This window comes from Gambusia affinis, linkage group LG03, assembly GCF_019740435.1.
Source record: "Gambusia affinis linkage group LG03, SWU_Gaff_1.0, whole genome shotgun sequence".
Taxonomy (NCBI): Eukaryota; Metazoa; Chordata; class Actinopteri; order Cyprinodontiformes; family Poeciliidae; genus Gambusia; species Gambusia affinis.
This window is the reverse complement of record NC_057870.1, coordinates 18,355,352-18,375,629: the sequence shown is the minus strand read 5'-3', so window position 1 is coordinate 18,375,629 and position 20,278 is coordinate 18,355,352. Positions and strand designations below refer to the sequence as shown.

The following is a 20,278-nucleotide window of genomic DNA, read 5'->3' as shown; positions in this document are numbered from 1 at the left end:
CCCAAAATTAATATGACATCCATGCCCGTGATGAGTGCATGAAAACTTCTGCACAGAACGTTAGAGTTTTGGTGTTATGTCTATAACTCTAATAACTGGTGTCATAAAGTTAAAGAATGTGTATTGATGCCATTATTAGTAATTATTCTAACAGAGAATCAGTTTAAAGTTATCTTTGCTCATATTGTTATCTATGCTTGCTTAGTGTGTTATATCTTAGATTTTTCACATAAGTGTAAGCAATAGCTGACTAGCTTAAGTATGTAAAAAATGTATGTTTTTTATTACTTTTACAATAATATAATGGATCTTTTACACAATAGAGAAAGTCTATAGAATAGCTTTAATTACGGTATATCACGGAATACAAAAAATAATAGTAAGTGATGTATTTTCCCGTTTTCCCGTTGTCTTCTGGCTGTTCTAAGGACTTTCTATTTAAGAGATAAAGAGTTATTTATTTATGCACATTGATATAGTTTATTGTGTTTCTTTTCAGAATAAATTAGAAATTTCTGCCATTATTCTATGAAGCGTGTTCCCAGGAACAGACATGAACAAGATGAGGAAATATTTAGATGTTGATCTCTCAACTTTAAAAATGGGGTTGAAAAAATATTAAACCCATTTTCCCCCTTTTGAGCCTGATGTAGTCCTGGCATTTCCAAAGTCTGCCTGTGATTGGTCAGTCATGCTCCCTGACGTTTCCTTCGGTCTAAGGTGAGTTGAGACTCAAACAGAGTAAAACAAGAATCAGATGTCTGAAACAGGGAAAAGACTGATCATCTCTTCAGATTTATTTGGAATAAATATTTCTGATTACATTATACTTGTCTTGTTTTTCTGTGAAATATTTTTTGTTTTTCAGTTTTTCCTCCACTCCTCAAACATGTGTCCACATCCAGTATCAACTTTCTTAAAAAAAAAAAAAAAAAAAAAAAGATAGATCCGTTGATTGGAACGTAAAGTGAGTAACGAGCAGGACACCCAGTTTGACTTTTGATGCAATCAGAAAACAGGGGCTGTTTTTTCCTGTTAACTGAGCTGAACATTCAGGACTGTGTGTTGAGGAGACTGAATAAAATACTGTCAGTGGTATCAGGTCCCAGTCCCGAAACACAAAACACTGCCTCGCGTTGCTCAGTTATTGCTTTAGTGGCAGTTATGGTGGTGGGAGTTTTTCCCTCTCTGATTAAAATTAAGTAGGAGAATTCAAAATTTAGTTTAAATTAATGGCACAAGCCTTTTTACTTTAAATTCCTTCTTGACATTTAATCCTTTTATAAAAGTATTTCAATGGATCTTGTGAGAATCTTTTAGCTTGTAAGATCTGGTTAGTGTTAGTATTCATATTTATCTTTTGCAATATGTCTGGGTCATCACAACCTAATGCAGGTAGTGGGGATAATTGCATAATGACTAGTTATACAATATTAGAGGCAAATTAGACTCCAGCCCACAAACAGGGGCATCGTGGTCCTCCCACCACCATGAAAAACCAAAAGGGTCACAAAGATTAGTCTGACCGGTAAAAAAAAGAAGAAAATTATGAAACCGGTTATTTGCTTATGGGAGGGGCAAACAGAGAGAATTTCCAATAACACACAGGCACCTGTGGTTAATATGTGTTAAAAGTCTTCAGACCAATACCTCTCTTGTTTTGCTGTGGCATAAAAAGCTGGGAAAAAGTTGTGTTTTCTTTTTTTTGCTTTAATTTAACTTCCCACATCCGGGCCACTGCCAAACCTCAAGAAATCAATTAAATGGATCTGAGAACGGGAAACAGGCTGAACTGGAGGCGAGAATTAATTTCTATCATTTATTATTTATTGTGATGCATTTCTTGTCATGATAAGATTTTAAATTTATTGTTGTCATGATAACTTTCAATGAAGTGACATTTACAAAACCCTAAAACTGACCTTATTGTTGGGATTGTTATTTTCTTTACTAGTATTTCCAATTTGTTTAACATATATCGATACATTTGAAAATATAATTAAATGTGTGCAGGTTAGTGATAAAAATCATTTCTTTATGTGACTGGTGCCCAAACAAAGCATGGGTATGTCTTTCAAGAGCAGTATTTGTGTTTGTGGGGCTATGATTGCTGTGCCATGCAGTCGCAGTCATACAGTCACCCTATAAAAAGAAGTAATAAATTGTTCTTATCATCACTTTTATCGTTATCACAATAGTATCACAAAATATCATGATAAAACTTTAAGTTCATATTACCCATCCCTTGGCTACATGTTTTCTAACAGCAATTGATCCTGTCCCAATGTAAATAACCGACATCTATCTTTATAAGAAAATGACAACAAAGTGATTTCAAAGGCTTTGAGACTCCAGCAAACTACAGTAAGAAAACATGGGAGTAGGTCAGACCGGCCTACCAGAATTACTCAAAGAGTGCATCAACAACTCATCCAGGTCACAAAATAACCAAAAATAACATCTAAAGCACTGTAGGCCTCACTTGTCTCAGCTAAGGTCAGTTTTCATGATTTAACAACAAGAAAGAGAGACGAGGCAAAAATGTAATTTATGAGAGAAAGCCAAGGCCAAAACCACTGCTGACCAACAAGATCAAAGAGGCCTGTTCCACATTCATGCACAGATAAAAGTGGAACTTTTTGGGAATGTGTGCACCTTGTAATAGCTAGTCTATAGGATTGAAAAAAAAAAAATCATACTGATAATCAAAGTTGCTTCCGTTTCTGGAAACAGAAAATCCTGAAGAAGGATGTTCTGTAATGACTTTAAGTTTCAAGCACACTTGGTCCAAGGAACACCAACAAGTCCACCTCTGAATGGCTTACAAGGAAGATAAATTAAGGCTTTGAAGTAGTCTAGCCAATGTCCATACATAAATCTGATTAAAATGCTGCAGCAGGACCTTAAATAGGTTATTGGAAACACTCATGTGGCTAAACCTAAAAACTTAGGTTCATGGCAAAGCACTGTAATTTAACGATAAACAACAGAAACAATAATTTTATGTGAATGCACTTATTAATGGGGGTAAAAGATTCAATGTTAATAAATAAGAATAAACCTGGGAATGCATAGCATCACAAACTAATTAAAATACCAGCAAACTAGTGGCTTTTACCAGAACACTTTCAAAATAGATGCAGGCCATTTAAAATTTTCTAAATTTGTTTTCTATGTTTTGTTTTTTTCTCTGAATAACTCTAACGCATACTAACGCATACTTTAGCTTGACAGTTTTCCAACTATTGAAATAATATCTAAAGCACTGCATGATCCAATAATATAATCTATAAAGACTAAGTTCTGTCACATCAGCACTTTTCCCATTTTTTATAATCATTTTTTACCATGGGATTTCCCCTCCCTTTGAATAAATGTACTTCAATTACAGATTTAATTATTCTACATTTTTCAATTTAAGTTAAAGGATTACTTTATTTTAATGCTTTTTACACATGTTTGCCAGAACCTCAAGGGATACAAATTTTTAAAAAATTTGTATCGTGAATAAAAACACAACTGAAATTTTCCATCCAATGGTTTCACTGAGCTGAAAAGCAAATGTTGTTTTTTCACTAAAAGAACAATGGAAAGAAACATACTTAACACAAGCTCTGTAATGAACACAGTGAAGAATGTCAACTCAATTTTCCCTCACATGCCATGTATTACATAAGCTTAATATCTGTTGTTATCATTCAGATTTCTTATAACTAACCCATTTTATTGCAACTGTATTTTAAAAACGATACTAGTATGGCGATGGTTTCCTCCACTGTCACCAACATTGTGTGGAAATTCAGTTTTAGAGTCGATCACTTGTTGGAGTAGGACTGCTTCAGGACCAAACAATAAAACTCAACATCTCAATCTAAGCTTGTTTTTGTTGAAGCTATTGTTAGATAAGCCTGGGAACAATATATTTGAATCAGTGTTGGGATAAACTGCTTGTTTTAAAGTGGCTTAACAAATCTAATGCGTTACTCTTCCACGCTGATTGTTTTGACTGTTATGGGATGATCTTATTATATCATATGATGAGCAAGACAGAATGGAAATCTGCTGCTGCCAAAAAATGTTTTTCGTAGCCTTTTGTAGAATATTAGGGAATTTAATATTGGATTGAAACATTGTTCTTAAAAACTCAGTTCATCCTGATGGCAAAAAGGCCTTTTTCTCAGCTACATTTCAGGTGAGAAGAAATGCATTGTGGGCATGAGATTCATAATAAGTTTGGCAATTTTGAATGATTTGCAGGGTGGAATAATTGTACAACAGACAGTGGGTTCAAACACATTTTATATTTTTTAAGTAAATTATATACTTCTTTACTCTTAAATTTATGGATCATATTCACAAACAATTCTGAATTTATCCAAATCATTTTTAAGGAAAGTTGTCTCCTAGTGTCTGCTTGCAGATTTAATAATTTATGGTTTTATATAAGTATTTCTCCTATCTGGCGTCATATTTTTAACAAAATAAGAGGAAAGAATCCAACTGTAAAGAAATCTTCAAATGAATCATTACTGTGTTGTAAAACATTCACTCAGTGCATCTTTGTGTGCTTTTTTCTGACAGATTAACAGAATTTAAATGTAAAGATTTGGGGTGCACCGAACTATATGTTGGTCAAATGTGTCTCCTGTTCTGCTCTGAAAGACGTTTTTCTATTCCAGAAGCTCTTTTCTCTGTGAACCATGGTGGTGATCAGACTGCTTCCACGTCAATGTCTGCTTTGGTCACTAGATTTTATCTCTATTTTTGTTAAAATGCCCGATTTCTGTAACATAAAAGGACTGATGCCAAAAAAAAGTTGGGGGTGAGAAAATAAACATACGTATGCACACCCTTAACCCAAAACTTTGTGAAAACACTTTTTTTCCAGGTTATTGCTTTCAATCTACTTGTGTTCACACTGGATTTTAATTATGATGGATCTGGCTAACCTAAAATAAAATTCAGCTTCGCATCTTTTAGACATAGTTTTAGAAGAGGTTTTAAATGAGCAAATAAATCTCATTTGATAAAAGTATCAATCAGAAAAAGCATAGAAAACAATAATCCATAGCATCATGTACATTTCAAACCAGATATTTACATACACTGTATCAAAAGACATGTTACCATTTTTTGGTCACTGTCTGATATTAAATCAGAAACATTTGCTATATTAGGTCAGTAAAAATTCCCAAAAATATTTACATCAGCTAAATGACAGAATAATGAGAGAATTATGTTTATCTACACAAAGATTACAATATCTTCAAAGGTATTTTTAAAGTTCAGAAGCTTCTAAAAGGCTAATTTGCAACATTTGCTTTAAGCAAGGATACACTCGAACGTTTATCTCATGCATTGGACAAATACAAAATATAAGGAAACAATAAAGAAGAGAATTTGGTACGTATGGATCTCCCTGGGTACTATTTCCAGATGCCTTAAAGGGCCACACACACCCTTAAAACCGTCAATACAACAATGAACAAACTATTCAGAAAGGAGATGGATTTTGTGTCTTTCTAAATGTAAAATGTGCAACTCAGCGCCAGAGGGAAAGCAAATAACCTCCTTAAAATGATAGCTGAAGCTGGTAAAATAATTATTAGCAGTGAAAAAATTATTGTATCACCATGGGCTGAAAGGCCACTCCAAAATCAAGAAGTCATTACCCAAAAAGAAGCACCTGGAGTGCTATTTATGTGATATTAAACTACATCTGAAAGAACATTGAGCACTAAATGCAAGTAGGGAGAAAGTAATAGTATTCCAAGAAAGAAACCTTGAGGAGAGAAGCACAGGTGGTTTGGAGAAGTAAAGAATACTTTCCAAGACTTAGAAACATTGCGGCAGTAGGGATTGGTGCACATCACAACATAAATGCTACCATGAGGGAAGAATATCATGTGAAAATATTGGGGCAACATCTCAAAGGCATTAATGTGTCTTCCAACTGATCAGTGACTCAATCCATACAGCCAGGATCACTACAAAGTGGCTTCAGAACAACTAAGTCAGTGTTTACAGGCGATTATCACAAAGTTCTCAGGCAGGAAGTTAAAGTCTGGGCACAAATGTACTATATCTACATGGTACAAGTAAATATCTGGATTTAGCTGTACGGCACAATAAAGACAGTCATCAGTATTTGGGAAAATGTGGGACAATGGTGACAATAGAAAAACTGGAAATTTCTACTAAACAGAAAGAATACAACAACAAGAACTGCCCTGAAAGAACTAAACTTTCTGGAGGGTGTTAGTTATGGTAGATTTGCAAGACAGAATCCTTTCTGTCAAATAAAATATTAATTCTCCTTTAAAATCTCAAAACATCTTGCATGAAAATGTGCTTTAGGGAGATGAAAGCAAGCCTGAACATTTGAGCAACGATTTCAAAAGCTACGTTTGGCACAAAAACAGCTCTGAACATCAAACAAACACAGTAACCATGGTAAAACATGGTGGTGGCATCTTAATGCTTCTTCAGATTTAAATATGATTTCTGGAGGAATTTATCAAATTATTCCTAAATATGCTATGTAGGCACCTGCTAGAAATCTAAAATTGAACTTGGACTTTATTTTTTATAGCTGCAGAGAGCCAAAGCATACATTTAAATCAGCAAAAGAATAGTTTCACCAGAAGAAATTTGATGCTTGGGAATGGCCTAGAGTAAGTAAATCCAACACCAAACCTTTGTGGGCAACTAAAGAAGATAGGGGGACAAGATATGTCCTCACACTCCGACAGATTATGAGACCTTTCACAGAGTGGGCAAATACTCCCAAATTATGATATGGCATATTAATAGATTCCACAAAGAATTAGTTTAAAGCTGTGCACATTTATGCAACCAGGTCAGCATTTTTTTGTGTGTGTTATTGTTGTTGTTGTTGGTGGTTAGTTGTTTTTGTTACTTTTTATATTCATCCCCCAAAATTTGATTGTTTTTTTCAGATTATTATATAGGTGAGATAGGCCGAAAAATATTTTGAAATAATTTAGCTTTCAAATTTTCTTCAGCACAGCACCAGGTTAACAGGGATATGTATGCTTTCAACATTTATTCCTATACTGATGCATGCATTCATTTAATTTGGGCGTAAAAGGCCAAACAAAATGGACTAAATGGGGAAAAAAAGCCATATTTATGTTGAAATGAATGGAACTGAAACCCCATCAGATAAACGAATTAGCAAAATATTTAGATAGATAGATAGATAGATAGATAGATAGATAGATAGATAGATAGATAGATAGATAGATAGATAGATAGATAGATAGATAGATAGATAGATAGATAGATAGATAGATAGATAGATAGATAGATAGATAGATAGATAGATAGATAGATAGATAGATAGATAGATAGATGCAGTCATGCCATGCACCTCCCCTTCTCAGCCCATTTACTAGAGGTTTACTTCCACTCGGATGAATAGTAGTAGTAGTAAAATACCCTGGCTATGTATGTGCTGCTCTGCCTCCATCCCCTCCCCTCACGACTCCCTCGCTCTCCCCTTTCTCTGCATCCCTGGGCGGCAAGGGCGGCTTTAGCAGCATCCGCATCAAGCCCTGAATCCACTGCGCTCCCTGACAATTACCGACTAGGCCTCTGACTGGGAAAAAATAAACCCACAAAAACCTCACGACCCTCGCTGAAGACAGGGAAACAATAACACAAGCAATCTACATCAAAATGCACAGCGTCTCTGACATTGACGACGTATCATGCAGCAGCTTTGATTTACCGATTGTAGCATCCCGGCGGTCCGTCATCAAAGGCTACTCACTGTTTCTGCAGCTGGCTGGTCGGTAAGATGGCAGCCTGGAATCAGCAGTATTGTCACAAGACGGCGTCGGTGCTGTTCGGCCGGGCTCTGAGTGGTTCTGCGTTGCTACCGCGGCTCGGTTGTCTACGACCGCTGTCAGCGTCGGATGCTGATGATGGAGTCGGTCGGTGGTTACGCGCATCAGCTGAGAGGCACACACCCACCTCTGGCACCGCCCCCTTCAGCGGCACGATACAAACGCCCCCTTTTGGCGTTCATCCAGTGGTCACCTGGATGGATGGATGGATGGATGGATGGATGGATGGATGGATGGATGGATGGATGGATGGATGGATGGATGGATGGATGGATGGATGGATGGATGGATGGATGGATGGATGGATGGATGGATGGACGTGACATTCCTGAAAAGGTTTCCCGAGATTCTGACCTAGCTACCTACCTACCAATTTCGTTTATTAAAAATGAAACACTTTAAAGACGACAACAATGCTGACCAAAATGCAAAACATTGAATTAAAGAAAAACAAACTAAAGGAAAATAAAACACACAAGATAAAGTAGTGATTAAAATAATAATGGAATCCTCTAAATAATTCAATTCAATTCAAAAATACTTTACTGATTCTAAAGGGAAATTAAATATAGTTATAGGTCATTTAATGGATGTTTATGTAGATGGTGATGGCTGTGGGTAGGAAAGATCTCCTGTAACTGTCTGTGTTACAAAAAATTTGAAGAATCCTCTGACTGAAGACACCTTGTGTCCCATGAACAAAATGGTCAGAGTTATTCAGAAATCTCTTGATTTGATGAAAAATCCCTTTTTTTCAGCATCATGTCCAAAGTAATCCCCAAAACAGAACCAGCCGTCTTCATAAGGTTGTTGAGCGTCTTTAAGGTTCTAATGCTGCATCAAATAATGACAGCAGAAGAGAAAATACTCTAAAGATTATTATTTCATTGTGTTCTCTGTAATTCCAATCGGCCAATTTGCAAACGTTAAAAAAACACCACAAGTACAATTTGTAAGCTGTTGGAAAACGTAACTTTTCTTAATTGAGATTAAGAAAATGTGAGTTTATTTATAACGTCAGCCGTGACACTGAAGGTTTATTCAAAGTGTTTCATAGGAAAATCAAGGAGGAAGGTTAATGAAAATTAAATTACATTAAAAACGAGAAACATAGTAAAACAATAATGACACAATTTAAAAAATACCACAGAAATAAATAAATGCTAAAATACAAATTTAAAGCAAATACTTAACACATGATACTATTAAACTTCTGCAGTCATCCTTGACTTTTATAGCCCCAGTACATAAATAGCAAAAACTCTAATGAACTGGATGTATAAATGTGACAGAGGTAATAACTGATTAGTAATATCCAGACTCATGTGACTGCACCACTCACAAAAATACCAAATTATGGTTTATAAATGAAAGAGCTCTAAGTGCTCAGCTTTGCTTATTTAACATTGTCAAACAACTTCATAGCGGGTTCACAACTGAGAGTTTCTGCTACTGGCTTAGTGTTTCATGTGAAAAAAAAAATCTACAACATTACAACTACAGCATTTTTATCGTGTTAAAATTTGGGCAGGTGTCCAGGAGGTGGCAGTGTTGTCCCAGCTGGTACCAGAAGCGTTGAACCAAACTGTTTCTAGGGGATGCCCTTATTATCTCTGACCGCCATGAGGCGCTATAATTACTTCCATTCAACTTGACCCCAAGACTTAATCAGTTCATGCATGGACACAGAAAGGATTTTTAGTCACCTCTCACCTCTTTGTGAGATAAACAATCTCAATTCTTGGAAAAAATACGTAAAAGAACATTTCTATGTCAAAGGTTTTCTACTCAAGTATTTTAGATTTGAGAAGGTTGTAGGGATTTTTTTCTTAACATCTTGTCAGTGTTTAGTAAACTGATTCAGTACTTGACCTGTCATCCTGATGCCATCAGTCTATCCTAACAAACGGATGAAATGTTGACTTTGTTTACTGGTTACTGGAACTTCGGCTGATGATGGTGATAAAAATATTGAGACCAGTCATTTGTATAGCTATAATCCTTTGTCTGGAAAAAAACTTTTGGGGTTTGGGAAAACTATTATGTCTTTACTCCCAACACACACATTTTTCAGAATAAAATTAAGAATATTTCTGAAAGAAATGCAGTGTGAAGGCAAATGAGAAAGTGGCAGAATCTGTCGATCAAAACTTGTTTCTGAATTAAATTTTTTTAATACACCTGTGAAACCTTTGCCTTTCATTCACTAGATCACTCTATTGTCCATCATTATTTTATTTGTACCTACTTTTGTATTTATTGCAATGTTGTATATGCTTTTCATTTATTTTGTCCAAGATTTGTATTTATTTTATTTGTCAACAGTGTCGTCAAGGGCAGGGGTTACAAATGACTTTTGTCTAGAAACACTCACGCAAAACATCTACTTTGCATTAAACATAAAAGGAATATTTTATGTTTGTCTGAATGTGTCCCTGGTTAAATTAACAAATAAACTAAAAATATATTTTCGCACAATTTGACTACCTTTCTGTTGACCTTTAAAAGTACTTTACTACCACTTTAACTGTTTTGTAAAAATCTAGTTGTGCTGGAGGCTCCTCTGTTTTCCACAACATACAAATGTGAAAGTGAATTTTCCTCTTATGTATCATATGTTTTGTTGCAGTCAGACAGAGGGAGCATGTTGGAGAAAGCACCAGAACAGAGTGGAGGCTATGAGACGGAGCAGCTCTGTTTCTATCAACCGTCTGGCAGCTGTTCAGTGACACCTCCAAGGCCCTGATGGACAGGCCCATCTGAGAGACAAAAATAACCTTCAGGGAGAGGACAGCTACCAGGTCCTGAGAGGGGGCTGTGGAAAAATGTCCCAGGTGATGGGACAAGACATTTAAAATGTGAATGCAAATTAATCAATCCTGTAAGTATGATGGTTAGTGTTAGTAGTTATCGTTTCACACAGTAATGACTGTTTTATCAAAATGTCTGTGAATTGGAAGAATTGATTTTGGGGCATCTGATGAGACAACCCCCTCTCTGAGCCTGTTGGTACAGTTCAAGTGGGGGTAAGGCTATTTTAGTCCCTGGAGGGAGGAATGTCCAGTTGTCACAGAAGACACAACGTGTTGGTTTGTGAGTTCTCCAACTATCTTTCTAGTGGGATAGCCTTCGCTCAACTCAAGCCACTGTTCATTCACCAAAATCTGGGAAAGAGGAGCACGAAGAATGGAGAACGTGGCCATATTCGACTCTCCTGGGAAAGGAAGGGGCTTGAAGGCCGCCAAGGAGTTTTGGGCTGGAGATGTAATTTTCTCTGAGGCCAGTCTCGCAGCTGTTGTGTTTGACAGGTATGATGTGGAGTGAAATCAGAGGTAATGTGTTTTAATGCAACTGTGAGGATATTCAAGCAGTGAAGCTGTATGATTGCCTCAATTTTCTCAACATAAAACACATTTAAAATTTTGAAAGCCCTACAGGTTTCTTTGTAATGCTAATACTGCCGTTTAAGAGCTGCATTTTTACAAAATACTGCTTATTATTATCAGTCATAACTTTAATAAATATGGTTCCAACAATATACTAATGTACAATTAGTGTTTCATAATGTGTTTGAGCTTCTCCATATTAATGTTGTAAAAGGAATATAAACCTTTTACAACATGAAAGAGAAAATAATCTCAACTCAAAGTCCTTTTATTATTATTGCAAGGAAGCAACTAAATTATCTGATGTTATCTGAGTCTTTTGCAATATGGCCTGAAACATAGAAAAAGTAAACTAATTACACTTTGCTGATTTACTTAAAAGTTGACTTAAGTGAGTGAATTCAGCAAAACAGCAAACGTGGACACCAGTAATTACAATTTTTTTGTGACATTTTCATTATTATTTTTGTCCCTGCAGCCATGCAGACCGCATTTGCCACAGCTGTTTCCGCAGACAAGAAAAGCTCCAGAGGTGTGGTCAATGCAAATTTGCTCATTACTGCGACCGAACCTGCCAACGTGCTGGCTGGGCTGAACACAAACAAGAGTGCGGTGCCATCAAAGCGTACGGAAAAGTACCAAACGAGAACATCCGGTGAGTGGAAACCAGAGAAGAACTACGCTGAACACATCAAACAAAACTTTTGAAATACATAAAAAAAATCTGTGGTACAGGTACAAGGTCACTCTACAGTTACAGAAATTTTAAGGGTTTTAAAATTAGATTATTATGAAACACTTAGCTTCTGTTTGACAGTATGAGGTAGCTGCTCTTTATTTGTAGCTTTGAGCATAAAACTTAATGACCCAGAGCTTAACAAGGGCCAAAAAATGATTATGAACCAGTGATTTGTTAAGTGCAATTAGTTTAACGTAAAACACAAGCATACTCAACATCTATGAAATGGAAGCAGTCTGGATATTAAAAATGTCACCATAGTCAAAAACATTTAAAAAAATGTAGCTTTAACAAGTCTTTGCTGATAGCTGATTGATTCAGAGAAGCTAAACTTCTCTGAAAGTTTGAGTTCTGAAAGAAAGGCCATCATGGCAATAAATAACACCCTCCCTAACATCTAACTTGAGGCAGAAATATCAATATTAACTGAGATTTGTGGGTCATTTCTGAAAACATCATTGTGAGAGAGGCTTAAGCTCATCAGCACCACTTACGCAAAAAACCATCTGCAATCTAACAGCGTTATTACTAAATATGGAAGATAAAAACATGGCCTAAAATTGAACCTTGGTGGACTCATTTCAAAATCTTGAGAAAACTGGACTTGGTTCCATCTACAAAACACTTTCTTCTCCATCAGTGAGGTAGGTTTCAACCCAGACTAAAGTCCATCACTCAGACCAGTGTCTGTGCACATGATCACCAGACTCAAAGACCTTGCATAACAAACAGAGCAGCACAAGCCTTTTTTCTGTCCACAGCTTTACTAATGAAGTTTGTACCAAAATAACTGATGTCACAGTACTGTGGCCCACCCAGAAGCCTGGCTAATTTCCTTTTCAGGTGCTGTTGTTTCATTTGAGTATTCATGTCAGACTCAAGAATCTTGATTTATATGTTTTTGTCACTTTAGAAGAAGATAAAATATGTGCTCTCTCACACACACAGCCCTTCTTAAAGGCACACAGCTGATTTCACTGTCAAATTTCCAATTGGTGTTCTCCACGTTTCCTTCGTGTGCACAGACTGGTGAGCCGCATCATGTGGCGCATCGATAAGGAAGGAAGCTTGGTGTCTGACTTGCAGCTGACCACCCTGGATGAGCTGGAGGACCACCTAAACGACATGCAGGAGGACGATTTAAAGGAGCTCAAAGTGGACATACACAACTTCCTGGACTACTGGCCCCGAACCAGCAAGCAGCACACAATCGATGACATCTCACACATATTTGGAGTGGTGCGTTCCAAAGTCTGACATATTTGTGGTGTAAAACTCCAGAGCAGAAGCTCCTTTTTTTCCAGTGATCAAACAAACACTGGCATGAGCCAGCTCTCTCCAAGATAAAGCCGTGGCCAGGAGCTCAGAGAGCAAAATTAATGAGTTTGGTCTTAGTCAACAAGTTATGGCACCTGATATTTGCTTTATAGCAGACACTCAGGTTTAAACATTCATCTGTGATGCAGAAAGAACACCATGTACAGTGTACCAACGGCTCGAAAAGAAAGGCGTCAGTAGTGATAAGGAAGCTGAGGCAATTTGGCTTTAATTTCTGGTTTCAGTGGAAGAGTCCAGGGTTCTCATCTCTTTTAATAAGTCAAGCAATATTATTCACTCCACCTTCACTGCAGTAGTTTGTGTTAAGGTAACACATCTTTTATATGAAAAGAGAAAATGGTCCGTGTTTTTCACAGCCTCTTGACCCGTTTATCTCCTTAAATAGGGGTCAACTAAGGTGTTCAATTTAGAAAACTAAGCTGAGGTCATGTTGTCTTTCAGATCTGGCAGCAATGCCAAACACATTGAATTGTGTGAAACTTCCAAGCCAAATATTTTTATTGTCAACTTTGTCTATATTCTTGATTTAAATGGAAATTTTTCCTGTCTAATGTTTCAGATCAACTGTAACGGCTTCACTTTGAGCGACCAGAGGGGTCTTCAGGCGGTAGGAGTTGGTCTTTTTCCTAATTTGTGCTTGGTTAACCATGACTGTTGGCCAAACTGCACTGTGATCCTCAACCACGGCAGGTCAGTAAAAGATGAATAAATAAAAATAATGCTCCCCCTGACAATGTTTGCTATTGCCACCTTCAGATTTCTTCTTTTCTTTTTTTGCTTGTCACACTTATATGTTTCAGGATATTAAATACAAGACAGAGATAACCTGAGTAAATACAAAATGGAGTATAAAAAGGACGATTTAAAAATATTGTTCAAACCCCGCTGGTCTTAAAAATGTAAAAAGGTAAACACTCTGTGAACCTAAAAACTGGTCTGGTTTCAAATGGTTGTGAAAACAGATATAAATTTTTCTCCATCACTGATGAGAAATTTTGCACACGTTAAAAAATAATAATAATAACAATAATAATTCAGCCAGATTTGAGGGTTTTGCTGCAAGAATGCTCAGTTTAAGATTAAACCAAAGCATCTCAGTCAGATTTATGTCTGGACTTTGACTGGACCGCACCTGCTTCTTGTTTTCTGAACCATTCAGAGATGGACTTGATGGTATGCTCCAGATATTCTTCAGGATCAGGAAGTCAAGTTCTGTAGGTTCTGAAAAACTAAAATAGCCATCAGATCATCACCATGTTTGAGAAGTCAGAAGGGTTTTCTTTTTTCTCAAATGTTGTAATGGGACGCACACCTTCTGAAAGATTTATCGAGTCAGTCTCTAAATATTTTCTCAAAGTCTTGAGGATCTGCTGTTTTTGGAGGGAAGGGGTTTTGCCTGTTTTTTCACTGTAAATAAGTCTTTCTCATTTGTGGATAATGGCTCTCATCATGGATCACTGGTGTCCCAAAATCTTAGAAATATTTCTATAATTCTTTTCACAGAGGCCAATGAACCAGTAATGAGATTTATTAGCCTATTAGATCAGGGCGTACTGTAAAAAAATTTTTTATTTATTTTTTTTATTTTAACCTGCTTCACATTGTCAGAATCGTTTTATTAAAGAATAGTCAATGAAACTGAGTCAAAAGCTACGATATATCGCTGTTAATTCATTATTTAAAGAGCGGCTTGAGGGACAGGAAAATTAAATCTTCACACGGGACCATTCTGATTTAGATATTTTTTTCCCCATAGTTACATTGAGTCTAAAAGACCAGGTGAGCTCATGTAGCTTTTTTGGTTAATACCAATGAAATTATCATTTGAAAGCTGTTTTCTGTATCTATTCAGGATATATTTAATGATTTGAAACTTTTCATCATGGCAATAAATAGAAACAGAAGTAATAGGTGGGGGACAAATACTTTTTCAAAGCACAGTAGGTGCACATGACTTAAACTTAATGGAAAAAGGAATAATAAAACCCACGGTTAAAGGTTTGTGCGTGCACTTTTTGTTTTTGTGAGGTTTGTGTGTGTGTGGTTCATGTATTCGTCAAGTGTTATTCGCTGTAAAACTGCTTCCTGCTTGTCTTTCAGTCAGTCGGCTGTGAATACCATATTTCATTCTCAACGGAGGTGCGTTGCCTCACCTTAAATCTTTTTCATAGCTACAGGAATATTTAACGCTAATAAATATTTGCACATAACCCCAATCGATTCTTTGTAGAAAACAAACTTTTTAGCTGGTTCTGTGGTGTGCACTTTATTCACTGTCAATCCATCTTCTTATAGAAACATCAACATGTACGTGCTAACTTTTACTCACCCATCTGAGTGTAACAAGAAGCTGTTCTCTGTCCACTTCTCTTCTTCTTCCTCATATTTATCTAACTGCTTGTGAGATCAACACACAATTGATTTTTCTTTGCATATTTGATTTTTGTCAAATGAAAACACAGACGGTTGTTTTGTTTGTATCAATGGCTGACCTCTAACATTACCTAGCTAATATCATTTTCATGTGAATACAGTTTTGTTTAAAGGTGCTGTCTGAAATAATTAGGCTCAGTTGTTGCTAACCAGATAGCTAGGTTAGGTTAGCATGGTGGGGCTTCTCCCTGATGTCATTTTACCTAACTCTCTAGTTAAATTGCTTCAACTTTGTAAAAGAGCTGCTTAGAGTAATACAATATAAATCTACTGTATATTAAAAGAGCTGAACTGAGTGTAGAAATGGATCTAATGCTCCCTTGTTAGGACAGTGAGGATTACAAACAGAGGCTTTTGCAACTGTTGATAGAACTGGACTCATGCACCACACACAAGGGCAAAAGTACATCCAACATTTCTATAGTTTTTAATTTTTTTCAAACTCATCTTTTACAGGTATATGAGAATGAGCAATCTGCCAGAGGACATTTCGCAGCAATTATTTTGTATCCACCTTGGCAACATTTTGTGTTGAGTCAATCAATTCCTAAAAGTAATTTTCTGTGACATGACCAGAGCGATAATCTGAGTACCAGTAGTATAAAATGTGGTATCAAAAGTCAAATACACATTTAAAAAACCACAGAAGGACAAATTAAGTCAACGAAGAAGTGATAAGATAGGGTCAAGATTTAAGATTTGATGGTTCAAACAATCCACAGCTTGAATCTAAATTCAAAGTCACTAAAACAACATTAAGGAGTATCAAAGTTGCCAGATTTGATTGTCTTTATGTGGACCCTTGATGTTGTTTACTTTATCATGAGTGTGTAAATAAAATGTTCTGTGTTCTGGTCCCAAATGAAAGCAGACTTGGATGAAACAGCATCATATAGGTACAGGATTACTGGATGGGTAAACTGAGTCAAGATCACATGCAAAACCAGGTTAAAAAGTATAAATAGTAGATTTAAAAAACAATAGATTTTGTTACAAGCATCAGTGGGTGAATGTTTAAGATTAAACATGTGTCTTCTACAAACATTGCTTTATGAGAAACGGAATAAAAATCCAGGTGTTTTCATGAGTTAGGAATTGAGATTAGCTTCATTTTTTATTTTTATTTTTACAAAATATGATGGCAAATATGATACATTCTGCATAGAGGGTAAAGAGGAGAGGCTGTTCTTTGCACCTTTAAATATTCTGTTCATTTACACAACCAGATCATTAAGTTTTTCAAGAAATAAAGTGTGTGATCACTTTTATCATGCTGTCTGGTCTTTAAAGTTGACAGACTTGATTGAAACCCACATCATAGTGTATGTAGGCTTTCACCCTCATCCACCCCATCATTGAAAATGACATGAAATCACTTTTCATGCATTTTAAAATGCAGACATGCCTTTACTTTTGTTTCCACTCTTCAGGATTGAGTTGCGCTCCTTGGGCAAGATTGCAGAAGGAGAGGAGCTGACAGTCGCTTATGTGGACTACTTGAATGTGTCAGAAGAGAGACGGAGGCTCCTGAAAACACAGTACTTCTTTGACTGCACATGTGAACACTGCAGCAACAAAACCCACGATGACATAAAGATGGGGGGACGGGAAGTGGAAGGAGTCAAGGTTGGTGTGTGTGTGTGTGTGTAAGTGTGGGGGTGGCAAACAGACCAAATGCTAGCGCCTCATTTAGCACTGACAGGGGTGATAAGGCAGGCGGGAAATATGAGAAGCAGGACTACACTGACTATTTTAAGAAAAGATAATTCACAAGTAGATTTGCCATTTACACACACTCCCAGATTTTGACTTGTTCAATGACTTTATGACTGTAGCTTTACTTCAGTGGCATATAGCAATAATGTAAAGTCAGCTACTGACACCAAATAAATATCAGAGCAGCCTGACATTGTCTTAAGCTGCTCAATTCACTACTAGGTCATACTACATTCAGCTGGGTAAGAGAGGTCATTATTATTCAGAAAGTCTTTATCTATTAGGAGAAAACATTTTCTAAGTCTGTTTATCTTAAGAAGCTGAACACAATGTGACATAATCAATGTCTTGGACAGACTTGTTGCAGTTGGACAAAGGTCTTTTATAGATAACAAGTAATCAGGCTTTAACTTTTATAGACCTAGTCATGGCATCTGTTATCTCTGAACAAAATAACCCATTCTCTACTACTTTTGCTTAAATGTTGCATTTTTAGGCCTCTTCACTGCTGTTTCTCTTTTTGTCAGTTAGTTATAAGATTATTTTCTCCAAACTTTCAGCCTTCAGATGAACAGGTGAAGGAGGCGACAGATTATTGCTTTGATATGATGCAAAAGATGGACAAGGCTCGATTAAACGGCGACTACCACGAGGTATATTAAACAAAAACAGGTTAAATAGATCTTATGCTTGTTATTTAAACTAATCAAACTAACCTTTGTCCTCTTTTGCTTCTAGGTGGTGAAAATATGCAGGCAGTGCATTGAGAAGACAGAGCCAGTCTTGGCTGAAACTCACATCTACCAGCTGAGGATGTGGAGCACAATGAGTGAGGTGCAAGCTTACCTGCAGTATTTTGAGGAAGCGGCTGATTACGCTCGCAAGATGGTAGAGGGATACATGTGAGTGCAAGCAGGAATTTTAACTTCACATGATGCATGATTCCTGCTTAGGGCTTTAAAATCTGCTATCAGGTTTCTCTGATAGCAGGTTTGTTTTACAAACCGCACAACTTTCATCAAGTCTTAGTTCCTTGTAAGTGAGAGGCTTATTATAGAAGGTATAACTCACAACAACTGGCTAGAAAAGGTCAGAATCACCATGGTAACCAGAAACTCACCATGCACCGAGTCTGCACCAAGCAGCTGAGGACATTAACCTAAAATTTGAAGCTACAGCCCACACACAGCCTTCAAAATAAAAGTTTCATTTGTCTTAGATTAGATCATCAAAGAGAAAGTTCCATTTTTCTTTTAGGGAAAAGAATGAAAGTCCTGCTGTTTTATAGATTAGTGGTGACACACAGGTAGATTCCAGACATTAAAGGGCTTTAAATCCAAAAGGTGACATATGTTGGGTTTAAACTTGAGTAAAAATGGTAATATGGATTTAAACTATCTAATGGACTAAGTATCAGTCACTACCAGCATTTTCAGCATTTTTTGTAGTTTAATATTCTCTGTGAGTTTGTTGGGGTTTTGTAGTTTTAATTTTACTGTTTACTTTTCATGGCTTTTGCTGTTTTTCCTTTTGTGATTTTCTACAGATTTGCACATTTGTTTTTGTCACATATTTTGATGTGTTGCTCTCTGCTAAAATGTTGCATTCTGCATCTCATTTCCGCTGCAAAAGTTTTGCTCAACTGCACGTTTCCCAGGTGAAAATCTCTCTGCTGAGCCCTACATTTTCCATCTTGGCAGAAAGCTGTACCAACCAAACAACGCTGCCCTCGGTATGGCTGCCATGCGTGCTGGAGTGACTCACTGGCAGGCCGGACTCATCGAGGTCGGACACGGGATGATCTGCAAGGCCTACGCCATCCTTATGGTCACCCACGGCCCAACACACCCCATCACCAAAGACCTGGAGGTACAAGGCTTTATTACAATATTTACCAAAAAGAAACCATATTATTTTTTTATGATGAGGTTTGTTTTAATCATATGGATGAGATTATATATATATTAAATATAGTGAATCAGGTGCCAAACAGCCGAGAGGCACAGCTAAAGATTTGTTGAAAAGTATAATCCAAATGTCTAGAAAATTTACCAGAAAATTTACAAGCAGCTCTGGTTGCAAATGTCTGGTAAAAATGAATAGAAACTTCGCTTCTACTGCCCCCTAGTGGCCTGGCTCCAGCTGGAAAATGTTTGCCTTCCAGTCGATCTAATTTCTTTATACACAAATCAGTGTTACATTCCTGGTGCAGATATACCAGTGCTTACCCTCTGATAACTCTGATTCCTTCACAGGCGATGCGCATGCAGACAGAGATGGAGCTGAGGATGTTCAAGCAGAACGAGTATGTTTATCACAGCATGAGAGAAGCGGCCCTGAAAAACAAACCCATGGCCATGCTGCACGAACCCAAGTCTGTTGAGGAGGGGATCAAGAATCTCTTCCACCGGAGGAAGTAGCTCAAACATGGGACTTTAAAATGGAGAGAGCAATAGTTTTTGTTTACTGTAAACAGCTTCCTGGGTGTTCGATGCATTTCAGTCACATGACCAATTTCTGCATTGCTCACATTTTGTAGTTACTTTTCAATAAATGTCTTGAACCAGTGACTAATTTTTTCTCAGGTCTTAAACTCAGTTTACAGACAGGTTTAGAGGATAGAAATTGCTTCAACCCACAAAGAAAGTGAGACGAGAAAAAGTTGTCGATACCCCTGGAAGATTAGTGTGGTGGGAATTTGCTGATTTTTTTGGAAATCATAAGCTCCATCAATTTTAGTTTTTAATTAAAAAAAAAAAAAAAAAAGCTGATTTTGAACCTACAAATTTTGAAAA

General features: G+C 36.8%; 1 protein-coding gene across 2 annotated transcripts; it reads left to right on the top strand.

Moving 5' to 3' along the window:
* The first annotated feature begins 10,924 nt into the window (after positions 1-10,924).
* smyd1b (SET and MYND domain containing 1b) lies at positions 10,925-20,051 on the top strand. 2 transcript variants are annotated; one of them, XM_044110574.1, is made up of 10 exons: positions 10,925-11,179; positions 11,736-11,912; positions 13,022-13,235; positions 13,894-14,024; positions 15,435-15,473; positions 17,198-17,393; positions 18,044-18,136; positions 18,222-18,385; positions 19,184-19,352; positions 19,739-20,051. In XM_044110574.1, exons 1-10 carry the CDS (start codon positions 11,058-11,060, stop codon positions 19,901-19,903), a joined length of 1,470 nt encoding a protein of 489 aa, XP_043966509.1. In that variant the 5' UTR covers positions 10,925-11,057; the 3' UTR covers positions 19,904-20,051. The 2 variants fall into 2 exon arrangements, with proteins under 2 accessions (XP_043966509.1, XP_043966511.1); XM_044110576.1 differs by lacking the exon at positions 15,435-15,473 and having other exon boundaries at positions 10,936-11,179.
* Positions 20,052-20,278: the final 227 nt, after the last annotated feature.